This window comes from Myxine glutinosa, chromosome 12 (assembly GCF_964187855.1).
Source record: "Myxine glutinosa chromosome 12, kmMyxGlut1.1, whole genome shotgun sequence".
Lineage (NCBI taxonomy): Eukaryota > Metazoa > Chordata > Myxini > Myxiniformes > Myxinidae > Myxine > Myxine glutinosa.
In genome coordinates, this window is record NC_136272.1 from 21,999,947 (window position 1) to 22,017,243 (window position 17,297).

The 17,297-nt window shown below is 42.2% G+C and overlaps 1 protein-coding gene across 3 annotated transcripts in view; it reads left to right on the top strand.

Annotated features, from left to right (window-relative positions):
* The first annotated feature begins 6,510 nt into the window (after window positions 1-6,510).
* The window catches only part of LOC137438125 (paired box protein Pax-1-like), a 56,712-nt gene continuing 45,925 nt past the window's right edge, over window positions 6,511-17,297 (top strand). For 2 of the 3 annotated variants that reach the window (XM_068133088.2, XM_068133089.1), the window contains exons 1-4: window positions 6,511-6,641; window positions 7,887-8,510; window positions 14,424-14,563; window positions 17,020-17,257. In XM_068133088.2, the coding sequence (XP_067989189.1) occupies window positions 6,638-6,641; window positions 7,887-8,510; window positions 14,424-14,563; window positions 17,020-17,257 (1,006 nt within the window). In that variant the 5' untranslated portion in view covers window positions 6,511-6,637. The remainder of the gene's footprint in view (window positions 6,642-7,886; window positions 8,511-14,423; window positions 14,564-17,019; window positions 17,258-17,297) is intronic. The other variant, XM_068133090.2, reaches the window with a different exon arrangement.

Below are 17,297 nucleotides of genomic sequence, written 5' to 3' on the forward strand. Positions count from 1 at the left end.
TTTTGGGTCCTCTGGATCTTTGGGGTCCTGGAGTCTTTTCAGTCATCTGGGTCTTTGGGGTATTTTGGGCTTTTGGGGTAATTTGAGTATTTGGGGTTCACTGGGTCCTCAGGGACTTTTTGGTCTTTTGGATTGACATCCTACAGACGTAAATGAACACTCGGTTTAATCTGCGCACTTTACACGTCACGTTCAGATAATTTCACTTCCCTATGCCGTGTATTTATTGTAATTAAAAACAAAACTGTTTCCGTGCACCGACCTTGAGGCTCCGTTTGCAAGCCACCGTCTACAATTCCAATGTAAGAGACATAATTACTCTTCTTTTGGGACTTCAGAGTCCTAAGGGTCTTTTGGGTCATCTGGTTCATTTAGGTATTTTGGGTGCTCAAGCTCTTTTGCATCCTTGGGATATTTTGGTTCACTTTTGTCTTTGGGGTCTTTTCGGTCATTTGAGTCTTTTGGGTCCTCTGCATATTTGGGGTCCTCTGGTCTTTTCAGTCATCGAGGTATTTGGGGTATTTTGGGTCTTTGGGGTAATTTGGGTGTTTGGGTTCCACTGGGTCCTCGGGGTCTTTAAGGGTCTTTGGGGTCTTTTTGGTGTTTTGGATTGTTTGTTTATGTGGGGTCGTTAAGGGTCTTCGGGGTATTTTGGGTTTTCAGGAACTTTTTGTTCTTCTGGGTCTTTTCGATTTTTGGGGGGGTCTTTGGGATATTTTGGGTCTCTGGGGTCTTCGTGGTCTTTTTGGTCTTTTCGTTATTTGATGTATTTTGAGTTTTGTGGTATTTTGGTTCTTCTGGGTCATATAGGTTTTTGAGTCTTTTGGGTCTTCGGGGTCTTTTCGGTCTACTGGGTCTTTAAGGGTCTCTGGGATATTTTGAGTCCTTGAGGTATTTAAGGGTCTTTTGAGTCTTCGGGGTATTTTTAGTCTTCAGGGTATTTTGGGTCTTCTGGGTATTTAAGGGTCTTTGGATCTTCAGGGTCTTTTGGGTTTTTGGGTCTTTGGGTTATTTTGGGTCTTCAGGGTCTTTTGGGTCTTCTAGGTCTTGGGATCTTTTCAGTGTTTTAGGTCTTCGGGGTCTTTATGGGTCTTAAGGGTCTTGGGGTCTTTTCAGTGTTTTGGGTCTTTGGTGTCTTGATGTGTCTTTGGGGAATATTGGGTCTTCAGGGCCTTGGGGGTGTTGTTGTCTTTTGGGTCTTTAAGGGTCTTGCGGTCTTTGGGGTATTTTGGGTCTTTTGGGTGTTCTGGATATTTAAGGGTCTTTGGGGTCTTTTGGATCTTCAGGTTATTTTGGGTCTTCATGGTATTTTGGGTCTTCATGGTATTTTGGGTATTTGGTGTATTTTGGGTCTTTTGTGTCTTTAAGGGTCTTGGGGTCTTTACAGTATTTTGGGTCTTCGGGGTCTTTATGGGTCTTTAAGGAATTTTGGGTCTTCAGTGTATTTTCGGTATTTAAGGGTCTTTGGAGTATTTTTGGGTCTTCGGGGTCTTTAACAGTCTTCAGGGTCATTTGGTTTTTTGGGGTATTTTGGGTGTTTGGGGTCCATTGGGTCTTCAAGGACTTTTCTGTCTTTTGGGTCTTTGGGGACTTTTGGGTCTTGAGAGTCCTTGGGGTCTTCTGGGTCTTTGGGGACTTCTGGGTCTTCATGGTCTTTTGTGTCTTTAACAGTCTACAGGTTGTTTTGGGTCTTTGGGTATTTTGGGTGTTTGGGGTCCATTGGGTATTTGGGGTATTCTGGGTCATTGAGGTCTTTTGGGTCCTCAGAGTGTTTTGGGTCTTAGGGTCTTACCAAAATTTTGGGTCCTAGGGTCTTTGGGGTCCATTGGGTCTTTAGGGTCTTTTCAGTCTTTGGAGTCTTTTGAGTCTTCAGGGTATTTTTGGGTCTTTGGGGTATATTGGGTCTTTAACAGTCTTCAGGGTCTTTTGGGTCTTCGGGGTCTTTTGGCTCTTCAGAGTCCTTGGGGGTCTTCCGAGTCATTGGGGTCTTTTGGGTTCTCTTTGTCATTTGGGTACTTGGGGTTGTTTGGGTCTTTTGGATCCTCTGAGTCTTTTGGGTCTTCGGGGTCCATTGGGTCTTCGGGATCCATTGGGTCTTCAGGGTCTTTTCAGTCTTTGGGGTATTTTGGGTCTTCAGAGTCCTTGGGGTCTACTGGGTCCTTTGAGTCTTCTGGGTCTTCATGATCTTTTGTGTCTTTAACAGTCTAAATGGTATTTTGGTCTTTGGGTAATTTGAGTGCTCGGGGTCCAATGGGTCTTTGGGGTCTTCTGGGTCCTTGGGGTATTTTGGGTCCTCAGAGTATTTTAGTTATTTTAACCAGTGGACACACAGTCGTGTTCAAAGAATGCTCCTTAAACCCACCCACTCAAATCCCTCCGAAAGCACTACTCAAAGCCTTTAAAACCTACCCTTATGAGGGACACACACACACACACACACACACACACACACACACACACACACACACACACACACACACACACACACACACACACACACACAGTGTTTTATATGGTAGATATATATATATTTACATATAGTATATATACATACATACATGAGACACCATGACTATAGTAGGTGCCAGGAAGCAAATGCCACAGCAGCCATTGCTGGTGAAAAGGGAAATACCTGCCACCGTTTCGCCAGCAGAGCCTTTTTTTGAATACACAGTGCTTTCAGAAAGTATTCACACCCCTTGACTTTTTTCACATTTTGTTGTGTTACACCCTGAATTTTAAATGAATGAAGATTGATTTTGAGATTGAAGTTTGAGATTTTTTTTGTCAATGATCTACACATAATACTCCATAATGTCAAAGTGGATTTTTTTTTTTTGAAAATGTTACAAAATAAAAATGAAACACAGAAATATCTAATTTACATAAGTGTTCAACCCCCTGAGTCAATACTTCATAGAAGTGCCTTTGGTAGCGATTACAGCTTCAAGTCTTCTTGGGTATGTCTGTATCAAGTTTGTGGACATCTGGATTTGGGGAGTTTCTCCAATTCTTTCTTGCAGATTTGCTCAATCTCTGTCAAGCTGTATGGGGGAGCGTCGGGGAACAGCAATCTTCAAATCTTTCCACATATTCTCAATGGTATTCAAGTCTGGTCTTTGGCTGAGTCACTCAAAGACTTTCATGTCCTTGTTCTGAAGCCATTCCAGTGATGATTTGGCTTAATGCTTGGGGTCATTTTCCTGTTGGAATGTAAATATTCGCTGCAGTTTTTTTATTTTTTTATTTTTTTTGTATACTGAATCGAGGCTCGTGAAAGAGCTAACATTTATTCCACAAACAAATCAACCAGACAAACAAAACATACAAAAAGAGGGAGCGGAAGACAAGATGGGGAGAGGAGGGGAAGCACACAAACACAACACCTGAGAGCAGGGAGAAGCGCGGGAGGGAGACGGCCTGGGGGAGGAGGCGTGGGAAGAGGGGGGGGGGGAGGTATAAAACGCAAGGAGACCAAGGACTTCCAGGACAGAAGTTGGTATTTCAAAAAAGTGTAGGATTTGGGGTGAAATTAGCGGGGGTAGAAAAGATCAAGGTTTTGGATGGGGGAAGATAAGAGATGGTGGTGAACAGCTGTTTTAAAGACCTGGAGGGTGAGTGGGATTGAAGAGCGTGAGGGAGTTTGTTCCAGAGGCGGGAGAAAAGAGGAATGAAGGAGTGAAGGTGAGCAGAAAGTCTTGATTTTGGCAGTTTAACCATAAGAGGGTTGCAGGCAGATCTTGTGCGACCTGTAGGAATATTTGGGGGACAGAGCCCAGAGAGAGCTGGGGGGGCAAGGCCAGAGAGGAGTCGGTAGAAGACGGAAAGACCACCAACCTGCCTGCGGTGAGTAAGTGAAAGGCTCTCGGAGATAGCGTCATCGCGGGAGATTCCAATGATTCTGAACGCTTTGGTTTCAACAGCGCGAAGAAGAGCTAGTTGTGAGGCAGGAGCACCATGCCAGAGGGGAGAGCAGTATTCCATTGAGCTGCGGATGAAAGCCTTGTATGTGGTGAGGAGCTCAGGTGTGCCAAGGAAGGACTTCGCATGACGGAGGATGCCCAGTCGGCGACTGGCTTTGGAGGCCAGATTTGAAATGTGGTTTTCCCAGGAAAGATCATGGCAGATAGTGAGACCCAAAAGCTTGAGTGACAGAACTTCTTGGAGAGGATTATTCAGAAAGTGGATGGGAGGGTTGTCCAGTCAGTCTTTTCGGAGAGACATCGTAAGAGTGTGAGATTTGTCAGGATTGAAAGACATGTTCCACTTGTTTGCTCAGTCTGTGATTTTGTCCAGGTCAGCAGAGACCGAGGAGGCTGCAGACTGCCGATCTGAGGGACGAGGAATGGAGCGACAGAGAGTAGAGTCGTCAGCAAAGAGATAGAGAGGATTTTCAAGAGAGTCGGAGAGATCATTGATGAAGACCAGAAAAAGCACAGGGCCCAGGACACTGCCTTGGGGAACTCCAGCCTGAACGGGAAGAGGAGATGAGCCCATTCAGGCTTCATTCTGAAGCAGTTTCTCCTCAAGGATTTCCCTGTATTTGGCTCCGTTTTTTGTTCACTCCATCCTTACAAGTCTCACAGTCCTTGCCGCTGAAAAGCATCCCCATAGCATGATGCTGCCACCACCATGCTTCACGGTATGGATGGTGTTAGATGGGTGATGAGCTATGCTCTGTTTCCGCCAGACGGAGCACTTTGCATTCAGGCCAAATAATTCAATTTTCATCTCATCAGAGCACAGAATATTTTGCCTCATACTCTCTGAGTCCTTCACGTGCCTTTTTAGCTGCGACGAGCAGCTCTATGAGAGGACCGCGTTGCTGTTCTTGTTTTTGGGGTGCCTTTTTGAATAGCGCATGCGCATACCCTCGGACGTGCGTTGGTATGAGGTAAGAACATATTGCAACAGATATCCTCATGATTCTACACGTCGCAGCTGGTGACCACACTGTGGTCATTTTTCTCTTGTTTTCAAACTCCAGGCGTGCTGTCATGTGCCTTTTTCTTATGAGTGGCTTCCATCTGGCCACTCTCCCATAAAGCCTAGATTTGTGAAGTTCTGCAGAGACTGTTGTCCTTCTGGCAGGTTCTCCCATCTCAGCCAAGGAACTCTGTAGTTCTCTGAGTGGTCATTGGGTTATTGATCCTCTCCATGGTCAAGATCGTTCTTTTCCCGGTTCCTCAGTTTGATTGGACGGCCAGCCCTAGAAAGAGTCTGGAGTTCCATATTCTTTCCATTTCCTAACAATGGAGCTCACTGTGCTCTTGGGAACTTTCAACGCTCTTAGAAATTGTTTTTATACCCTTTACCAGATCTATATCTCCTCACAATTCTATATCGGAGTTCTACGGACAAGTTCCTTGGACTTTACGGTAGAGTTTCTGCTCTGGCATTCACCATCACCTGTGGGACCTTATTAAGGTGTGTTTCTTTCTAAATCATGTCCAATCAATTGAATTGGTCACAGGTGGACTCCAATCAAGTTGTAGAGACATCTTAAGGATGATCAAAGGAAATTGGATGTACCAGGGCTTAATTTGGAGTTTGTTTTTTGTATACAAAGTCAGGCTCGTATGGGAGTTAAAAGTGTTATAGCAAAGCGGTTGAATACTTATTGACTCAAGCCAATTCAGCGTTTAATTTTAAAATTATTTTGTAAAAAAAATTCTAAAAACAAATCCCACTTTGACATTATGGGGTATTATGTGCAGATCAGTGACCAAAAAAAATCTCTATTTAATTCATTTTAAATTCAGGCTGTAACACAACAAAATATGAAAAATGTCAAGGGGTGTGAATACTTTTTGAAGGCACACTGTATGTACTGTTGGTGTAATTCTACTTAATGTCTATAGTAATCTATGTTTTTAATGTTACGACAGAAATGGCTTCAATTGTGCAGAAAATTGTGTTTTCTTTGAGTTTTTCATCGATCAATCTTGGAAGTGACAGCGAATTCCCGGGAGAGAATTACAGAAAGGGAATACATAATTCGATATACTTCGACGCATCCAAAGTACACATTTTCACCGTGTATTTGTATATCGTCCCGTATACTCGTTAATTCGCATTTTACACACAATTCCCCTCGAAGAAGCAACAATCGTGACCGTGAGTTGAGAAACTCCACCCTGCGTCCGCATATTGTATCTTCTTCCCTCCGGGGTGCGTCAGCATCGACATCGAAGAGCAACATCAGCATCGTTCATAAGTTGCGCACGAAACGCCACCGTTGCATCTCCTACGTTCGTACGACGGATGGACGCACTGCCCGCAGCGAGACGGGACGGTGCGTGGCGCGAACTCGCTTCAGCCAATGAACGGCGGGTACAGGGGTCGTGGGCGTGCTCCCAGTCGACGTAGGCGTGCGTGAAAGATGAGATCCCGGAGCCCATTTTAGGCCGGCGGAGGAGTCATTTTGCGAATCGCGAAATGCGACGCAGCAACCGGTGCGGGGACGCAGCTCCATGAAAGATCCGCGTAGCGGGAATCAGCGCGCGCGGCCCGGCCCGCGCTACCAGGCGCCGCGTCCGCCTCGCTCGGGTCGGGACTCTCGAAAGTAGTTTCCCTCGACGAGCGGGAAAAGAGCGACGTACAGAGTTCGCGCGAGTGTGACCGACGGGGCTTCGCCATGGGTAAGGATGAACGGTTGCGCGCGTTTTGCGTCCAACCGTGTGCGACGTTCCGCGTGTATTGACTTCTTCGGACTTGTATCGATACATCAAGAATTCGAAGTGTTATTTATTAATTTTTTTCATTGTAAAATAATTACCTGTTTTAAGATAAACAATTTATGGATCCATTTGGACCTTTGTTAGAATTTATTGACCTTGTGCAGTTTCGTGTCTTTTTTCAAACTTTATTTCAAATTTTTTATTTTATATTTTAAATTTTTTTATTATTTGCCCAGTCAGAGACTACGTTAACCGAGTTCCTCATAATATTTATACTACAACATAATCCAAATTTTACAATGAACGGCAACAATAGAAATTTGAGTTTAGTGTACTTTTATCACGTGCAAGTAAGTGCAACATATCCACAATTTCAACCTTTAAGAAATATGACGATATATATATATATAATTATATACAAATATATATATATATATATATATAAATATATATCCCTGCTAACCCCCGCTCTAGCAAGGAAAATGGCCTTAAAATGCCTGTTGTTGTTTGTTCTGTGTGTACATACATATATATATATTTATGCATTTGTATACACACACATTTATATTATTGATATATATATATATATCCCCGTTCTAGCCCCCACTAACCCCCGCTCTAGCAGGGAAAATGGCCTTAAAATGCCTGTTGTTGTTGTTTGTTCTGTATATATATATGCATTTGTATACACATACATTTATATTATTTATATATATATATACACACATCACATGATTGCCTTGCTCATGGAAAATTTCTAGATTCTTTCAATATCAGTTTTCTTGTGTTGTGAGCTTGTGTGTGTGTGAAAATGTCCTGACGTCATTGCTTAGCCTACCCTCTTTGCTAATGTTATAATCATGATGTATTGAAACTTGTGATGTCGTTTAACTTGTCCACCACCTCCACCAACCAACTGTATCAAACTTTTTTTACGACAATTTGGTCGACATTGTATAAGCTAATTAAATTCCACATTATGGAACAATCCACACTTGTATTGTCATTATGTAGTCGAAACAAATACTATTTTATACTTTATTACGATAGACACGTATATATACCATATGTTAACTTCACAAAGTGTACAAATACGTCCAGTACTTGTATCTGCATACAAGAGCATAAAGGAACGAATAAAAAAAAAATGAAAGTGAGGAATGAAATGTAATGCGTGACAACGTTTAATTATCTGTGTATGAACAGACCAGACGTTTGGCGAGGTGAACCAGCTGGGCGGCGTGTTTGTGAATGGACGACCCCTGCCCAACGCCATCCGAATCCGCATCGTGGAACTGGCGCAGCTCGGGATCCGTCCTTGCGACATCAGCCGCCAACTGCGGGTTTCGCACGGATGCGTGTCCAAGATCCTAGCACGCTACAACGAGACGGGCTCGATCCTCCCGGGGGCTATTGGTGGCAGCAAGCCCCGCGTAACCACGCCGACCGTGGTGAATCACATCCGAGAGTACAAGCAGCGTGATCCGGGCATCTTCGCCTGGGAAATTCGGGACAAATTGCTGGCCGACGGCGTTTGCGATAAATACAACGTACCATCCGTGAGCTCGATCAGCCGCATCCTGCGAAATAAGATCGGCTTCCTCCCGCAACAGAGCCAGTTTGATGCCGTAAAGCAATCGAACGTGTCAGTACAGTCCGCGATTCCTTACAACTCCATCTACGCGTACCCAGCACCCATGGGTTCCAAGGTGCCGAGTCCGGCATGCAGTGTGCCAGGGGTAGGAGTGGGTGTCGGTCCCATGTGTATCCCACGTTGGCCTTCGTCGCACTCGGTCACCGACATCCTCGGTTATCGCTCCGCGCTCCAAGGTGATTCAAAGCACTGGGATTATAACCTGCTGGACACAATCGCATTCATGGCTTTCACATTTTTTTCTCATCTAACCAAGCACGATATTTCTAGAACAATTAATTTGATGAAATCTACTTTTCTGAAATGTTAGTATAGGATCCATAAAGCCTGTAATACACACGATAATTCAGTTATCATTTTTTATATTGTATAACACAAAGTTTCATCAAACAGGATCTTATGTATCGATACCGTAAGATTTGTAATGAAAAAACAGGAAATTGTTTGGAAATAAACATCTCTGAGATATATACATATATATATATATATATTATATATATATATATATATATATATATATATATATATATATATATATATATATATATATATATATACACAATTTAATAAACAGGAAGTAAATTCCAGCGTGGAGCTAGTGTGAAAAAATTCTGACTCAACCCGGGACTCAAACCCACGGACCTCATCACTTACCCGGTGACAGCCCACTGAGCTATTGAGTCTTCGGGATATCCTCAGAAATTTCTCACATGAACACTGCGAGCTTTATAATGGCCGATGTCTTCCATGCCTGCTCGGCAGACCCCGGATGGAAGTGTATGTAAAAGTGCATTGGAGATATATATATATATATAGTGTATATATATACATGCACATATATATATATATAAACTGTATATATAAAATCGGGAGATTAAATAAGACGTGGACGTAGCTTCAGGACGGTCGATCTTTAATTCTCAAAAAGCTTTCGACCAACAAAGGTCTTCTTCTTAGTCGTCCCCAAGTTCAGCGGGAGTTTCTACTATTTCTCACAGTTATATTTATATATATATATATATATATATATATATATATATATATATATATATATATATATATATATATATATATATATATATATATATATATGTATATACAAACTGAAAGCACCCGGCGTTGCCCGGGTTATTTTTGAATGAAATTACTAATATAATTAAGCTTTTACTCGCGGCTGTAGAAGATTGATTACGATAATTCAGCTCAGCTTTTAATTGCAAAATGGGCCCAGCTCGGCCGATGCGGCCTTGACCGGCCTCGCCACCTAGCCTATAACCTTCCCGGGGCCCGTCCCGACATTTTTGGTTCTTTTTAAACGAATTTACTACTATAATTCTGCTTTTACTCACGGCCGTAGAAGATTGACTACTATAATTCAGCTCAGCTTTTAATTGTGAAATGGGCCCAGCTCGGCCGACGCGGCCTCGACCGGCCTCGCCACCTAGCCTATAACCTTCCCGGGGCCCGTCCTGGCATTTTTGGTTCTTTTTGAATGAATTTACTATTATAATTCAGCTTTTACTCGCGGCCGTAGACGATTGACTACTATAATTCAGCTCAGCTTTTAATTGTGAAATGGGCCCAGCTCGGCCGAGGTGGGCCTCGACCGTCCTCGCCACTGAGCCTATAACCTTCCCGGGGCCTGTCCCGACATTTTTGGTTCGTTTTGAATGAATTTACTACCATAATTCAGCTTTTACTCGCGGCCGTAGAAGATTGACTACTATAATTCAGCTCAGCTTTTAATTGCGAAATGGGCCTGGCCCGGCCGAAGCCGCCTCAACCGGCCTCCCCACCTTGCCTAAAACCTTCCCGGGGCCCGTCCCGACATTTTTTGTATTGGAGGTTTCCTCCTATCTTTCACCGTTCAGGAGATTAGCTTGCGCAGACAAACAAAAACTTTCTTTTATAATATGTACAGTTGAACCCCGCTATTTGCGGGTGATAAAATGCGACCTGTTTCTCTATTCATGGAAAAGTGTTCCGCAAAATCGCGGGGTTTTTTCCTATTCGCGGCCGTGTTCCGCGAATTCACGGTTTTTCAGGCACGCAATTTTTTTTTTTCCCATGAGCCGTTATCTTGACATACGGTACAGTATTTATAAAACCCATCTTTCACCAGCCATGCATAAAGCAGCTGGATATATGCAAAAACATCTCCTACGAGCCGCAAGCATGACCTGCTCCTGCATTTGCTGCTGTGTGCTTCACGTTTTCATGGCTTTCACCGGGATATCCCGTCATTCACACTGTGGTCAGCTTCACATGATATCCCGCTGTTCATGGGTAACCAATGTTTCGCAGGATATCCCATCAGCTGCATAACACATCATCCCCGTGAGTTACTGACCAGAATGAAAACACTCCACAGTATCTATTAGTGCAATTAGCTGGCTCCCCTTTCCCCATTGAAACAATGGCAGGCAATGCATTCGCTGATTTTCACCGGAATTCATGGGATTTGCCTCACCGTTCGCGGATTTTGCCTCACCGTTCGCGATTTGGTCCTCTCTATTCGCAAATTTTCGTGGCTTGGGAACCTATCGCCCCTTTTTCCATTGAAACAATGTCCCGCTATTCGCGGTTTTGCAATTCGCGGATTTTCCAGGAACGTATCCCCCGCGGATAGCGGGGTCCCACTGTGTGTGTGTGTGTGTGTGTGTGTGTGTGTGTGTGTGTGTGTGTGTGTGTGTGTGTGTGTGTGTGTGTGTGTGTATATATATATATATACAATATATATACACACATATATATTAATGGAAAGGCAATTACAGAGCGTCTGTGCTACCGAAGCATTTTCTTGACGAGGGTTATACTGGATGGGTTATCCATGATGGCTTGACGAGGGTTATCCATGGTCTGTCCTTTTAAATGCTGTGTCAAGCAAGGAAGCAGCATGGCCAATTAAATAAGGTATTTGGTATGACTTGGCTGAGGTTTGAACCACCGACCTACCAGACTCAGAGAGAATGCTCTAACCATTACACTGCCGAGTTATGTACAGAGATAGTTATATGTACCTGTATAATATAACCTAATCAATTACCCCAGGTGACTGGCATTATCAAATAAATTAAGTCCCATGCTCTGCTAGTCAAAAAAAGCTGCATAAATCAAAGAAGAAAAGCTGCACAAGGTGAGCCCTTTGCTGTTTCAAACCCTACACAGGTTCCTCTACAGCTTCAGACATTCACAAGTAGTACATACATGAGAATCCCAATGATACATGCACCCTCCACCGCCAGACAGGTTTCCTCACTTGTTGGCGAATAATTAGTGACAGCGTAGACAGAAACGCTCACCCTCGAGGCTGCCAATCACGTACCATGTGCAATACATGATTAGGTATCATTGCCTCCAACACCGAAGGTTGACGGAGGTAATGTTTTTACCCCTGTCGGGTTGTCTGTGAGCTTAATAACTCAAAGTTGTGGATGGATAAAGACAAAACTTGGTGAATGAATTGCGTAGGTGACAAGAACAAGTCGATTCGATTTTGGTTCAGGTCTGGATGCAGAACTGGCCTATAAGTTGGATATAAACATAAACTAATCAGCCTGGTGGAGGTATGCGCTCTACCAAGTGCCGTTCTAGTTATTTATATGTTGACTGCTAATGTTTGTCAGCTCAGGATCCATCCTTGTGACATCAGGGGACCTTTATATCATACACCTACTCATGCTAGCTAATGGGACACCCAGAGTAATGTCCATCCGAGGAATGAAACACTTTGTGCTGCAGACCCTGCCTAGGAAGCATAAATCTGATAGTTTATAGTCGGGTAAAAAATCGAATCCAAATAAGATGGCTCCAAGCTAAGGGCACGACCTCTGCACCATTCCATCGGAATTTTGATACATGCAATGTAAATATTCATATTAGAAGCATAAAACGGTCATACTTTAGGTGCATCATGCGTGCAGAAAACAAAAGTCTGGAGAAAACCATGCTGGGTATGAGGGAAGAAGAGAAGAGGCAGACGTTGTATGCATTGGACGGATGGGGTAAAGGCTGCAACTAAGCGGTCTCTGCCAGAGCTTCAGGAAGCAGTGCAGTTTAGGGAAGTTTGGACAAATGGGATCATGAATATCACCAGAAGTCGGATGCAACGTGACGGAATTAGATAACTAAATAATATATAATTATAAATAAATATATATATATATATATATATATATATATATATATATATATGGGATTCCTTCGTTTTCCAACCTGGGTGAACGCCATGACGTTACCGGCCCGGTGATGCCATTACTGCAGTCCTTGAAAGGCTTCTCGCAGTGTGAATAGAGATGTCAGAATCAAATACTGTCACCAAGTAGAGGAAAAGCGTAGTTACCGAGTAGTTTCGCCGTCATTAAGGCTCATCAGGGCAACACATCGTGCTTCATCGACTCGTGACTTTGAAGGCTTTCAGCTTCATGTTATGGGTGATGGAGAGACCCCTAACCGTGATTGGTGAGGATGCCACATTGAGTCCGATCACAGCTATCGATGCATCATCTGGGAATAACAAGTGCCGTCTGCCACATGGACACAATGTCTTCCGTCCCACCGATCACATCCAGGAGGTATCACTGTATTTGCTTTCGGGAATTACGGTGATGGGCATTCCTTCCTTCATTCTCCAACCGGGGCAAAAGCTGGGACATTACCGTCCCGACGACGATACATATACATATATGACGGGAGACCATTAAGTGGTAACAAAATGAACAAAATCTTTGTTTTTCCAATACTTACTGTATCATATGGAATGATTTTTTTCTACATAATTTATTTAATTCGTGCTTGTAATACAGAAGCAAAAGCTCATCCATCAACACACACCCGACAAGGATCAACGAAAGCTATAAGTTTAGCACAATTTTAACGTTCTAAGTCTATGTTAGGCCACAGACATACTGATCACTGATCAAACTGAGCAATGGAGTTGTAGTTTAATTTTAAAATGTATATATATATATATATATATATATATATATATATATATATATATATATATATATATATATATATATATATATATAGTACAGGAACAGCATATGTCGCAGTTGCTATACATGTTATGCTAACTGCTGATATGTTTTTGTAACTAAATATCATATAATAACTATATATGATAAATTAATTAAATATGTTATCATGACAATTTACTATACTATATAGTTTGTAGAGCATTCAAAAAGTTCCGTGAGTGAGAAACTCATGAAAGGTCAATAAATGCTAACTTTAATATTTTCCAATAGATAAGCAGGTATAATTAATAAAATATTAAATGAATGTATTTTTATTGTGTATACGCATATTTATTGTGTATATATTTTTATTGTGTAATAAGTATACCTGTTTTAGATTATTGTGAGTATTTCTTTCGTCCACCCTTTTAATGCCTCGTGTATATAGTAACACATGGTTCATAACTATTACTGTATATGATGTTATAACTAGCTATATATGGTGTCTAACCACATGTGGTAAAGTAAGTACACACTGGTGACTCTAGAATGTGTATAAAACTATAAAATATTTTGTCTGCAGCAAATGTTTGGATATTTTAAGGTTTTTTTAAAAAGAACTCCTTGTTTTAAAAATTCTGAAGTATATAAAACCTTAATGAATGTCTCATATGATGTTTGAAAGCCAATTCTCAATGCTTATTTACAACAGGCCAGACGTCAGCGAGAGACTGATGGGACGTCATTTCCTCCATGATTTATAGCATCTGTCCTGGCATGGCTCCCAATGATTGCGAGAAGTTCCTGTAAAAAATATTCTACTTTGTGTGTACATACGGCTGGGTGCAAATATATTAAACTTTAAACTGAATATCGATTGAAATATTTATTGTAATCATCATAATTATTATTATTATTTTTTTTTTAACGATTATTTTGTTTCTTTGATTATTTAGTTTCTTTTTTAAAATGTATAATCTCTGAGTATGTTGTCAAACGTGTTTGATGAAACTTTACATTGGGGAATTAATAAAATAAAATGCACAACGGTTCCTGTTTACAGTGAAGAGAGATGTATGGGATATATGGTATTCTTCTTTGTCTCCTCAATCTGCATGCTTCACTCAGCCATGGGGGAGTCTGCCGCGTACCCCACCAAGATGGAAGACTGGACATCCATGAGCCGAGCAGCCTTCGCAGGGGGCGGTGCTGCCAGTGCTTTACCTGAAAAGTCGACTCCGCTCGAGCCACAGATCAAGTACACACAGGTGCGTTGCACACACAGTACTTGGTGGACATGTATACCTACCACGTACACAAGCTTCATGCATAGTGTCTGTGCACCTGCGTTTAATTGCATTTGGATTATACAACATACAATTTGGTGGCTTTACATTTAATCGTGGATACTTTGTAAAGTTGATTTACTGCTGAAAAGCATTATATAGTCATTTTTTACGGACACAAGATAAACTAGAATGGTGCTCGGTGGAGTGTTTTGTATCTGCTTCCATCTGCATCCGAACCTAAACCAAAATCGAATTGGCTTGGTATTGTCACTTACCCAAATCCTCCATCACGAAGTTTTATCATAACCCGTCCATAACTTTTTGACATATTGTGCTATAATAATATATTGTTTCGCCCATATCTCTCGATGGTGAAAAATCACTTTAAAAATTATCGGATCCGGATCCAGATCTTCACCAAAACCAAATAAATTCTTCCTTGTCACATACCCAACCTGTCCACCAAATTTCACCTGAATCCGTCCATAACTTTATAAGACACCGTGCTTACAGACAAAGACAGGGGTGAAAACATAACGTCCATCTACCTTTGGTGGTGGAGATAACGAGGTGCCGCCGAACAGGACAGATTCACACCTGTGAGATCCTCGGGTGGAAAATTCTCGAACCCCTTCAGGTACACAGCACACTGTACTTCAGGTACACTTCAGGTACACAGAACAACGTGGAAGCTGAGCACTGTGCAGGGTTATCCAGTTCAAACTCGATATTTTAGATCGAATGAATTATTACCTGCATGTCGAACAGAATCAAAATAATTATTGTACGTCATAAGGCGATGCTTGACGTCATTGATTCTTGCATGGTTAATAGACAGGTGTAAGAAAAGAGCATTCAACCTGGAAGGTTGATAGATTTTTGGAAACTTGTTGCATAATCTACTTTAAAACATGCAAATGTAACAACCTCAATCTCGGCCTTCTTCGTGGGTATTTCGGATTTGGTCACCGATGACATTGCCACCCACAAACGTAATCCTCGGAGTCACGGCGTTTCGTTTGCACTCCAGGGAGCTTCATCTCGGAAACTTTAAACACAAAGAAGTCGTTTTGGAAAAAAAACAAAAAAACTTTACATGCACAGTTCTGCCCACAGAATGATCAACCAACGCTGCCAAATACATGGTAATGGATACGAATCGATTTCCCAAGATTACAATTTTGATGGGATGTATGAGGTGCGTTGAAAAGGCACTCGGACCCAAAATACGCCAACGTTTTTTTTCAATCCATAAGTATTTATAATTAGGAACACTTGTTTATCGGTCTATTGTGAGTATCATGTTGTGGTGACTTATTGAACACCTGCCGAATATATTTAAGTCCTTCATCTTATCTATCTTGGAGTACGTCCCTGCCATTTCCAAATTAATTGTACTTGTGGGGTCACCCGTGAGAATCCCACGGGCATGGAGGTGTATCGTTGCGATCAGTGCAGCCGTTTTTGCGGTACCCGGGACAATAACGTTAGGTGGGAGTCCAAACCTGAAAATGCTGGAGACCAAAGCTGAAATTGGAAAAACAATATAGCCTATTTTACTCCAGGGGGTCCCAGGATTACCCACCCAAAATTTCGTTGCGATCGGTTCAGCCGTTTTTGCGGTACCTGGACAGACAGACAGACAGACGGACAGACGGACAGACATTTGGTGAATTATAGTAAGATTTGGTTTTAAATGGTGGTCTGTGAGGGCCGGTAGGGTATAAACAGATGTAGGCATATTCGAATTATGGTTTTAGAAACAATAATAATAATAATAATTATCGATACAAAGCCAGGTTTCGTGCAGGAGTCGCCCTATGGTTGAAGGATCCAGTTCTTTGCTTCCATGTACCAGTCGGTCTACAAACCTTTCACCCAAAAACTATAACGTGGCTGAAAGAAAAACAAAAACCTTTGTTTTCCATTATCTCTTTCCTTTTTATCTTCTACTTCCACAGACTCCCATGTCCGAGAGAGTTTGTGGACAAAGGATCTGGTGAAACTGAATCCGTGGTTCATTGTTACCTATGTCTCTATCGAGAGCATCAGTTTTACATTTGCAGGAACAATTTGAATGGATTACTAAAAAATACTTTTAAATGGACTAGTTTGATGCGCTTTGTAATGAATCATGTCATGTATAGGATATGTTGCCTGCGTTGTTCATAACTAAAGAATGCTTTAAAAAAAACTTTTCACATTATACATGGAATATATATTCTGACGTCATCATATATATATATATAATCAATATACGTCACCATATTGTGATATATATATATATATATATATATATATATATATATAATGGCTGTGTTTATGGCAGATGACTATATGTTGTATGAGGCAGTGCAGTTGGTGCTAAATTTTGCTGATAACCAATTCCCACGGAGCCCGTACAGTGGTGCGGAGTGATACGTTTGACCCTGCAGGGACCCAGTGCCCTCCCTGCCGTCACAACCTTCGTGTCACCGTCCAATGCACGCCCTTACGCCTGTGCCCAGGGGCACGTTTCTGCGTACATGCCGTACGGTGCCTCCGGGTCCCTCATGGCAGCCGAAGCGCCCGCCTGGTCGGCGCAAGGGGTCGGGATCGGCAGGATTCCCGCACATGCGGCTGAGCTGGCGGCAGGTCTGAGTGGACTACGTTTCAGGACGTCTGCGAGGGAAGGTAAGAAGAAGGGATTGAATTCTGACAGGAGGGGTGGGGC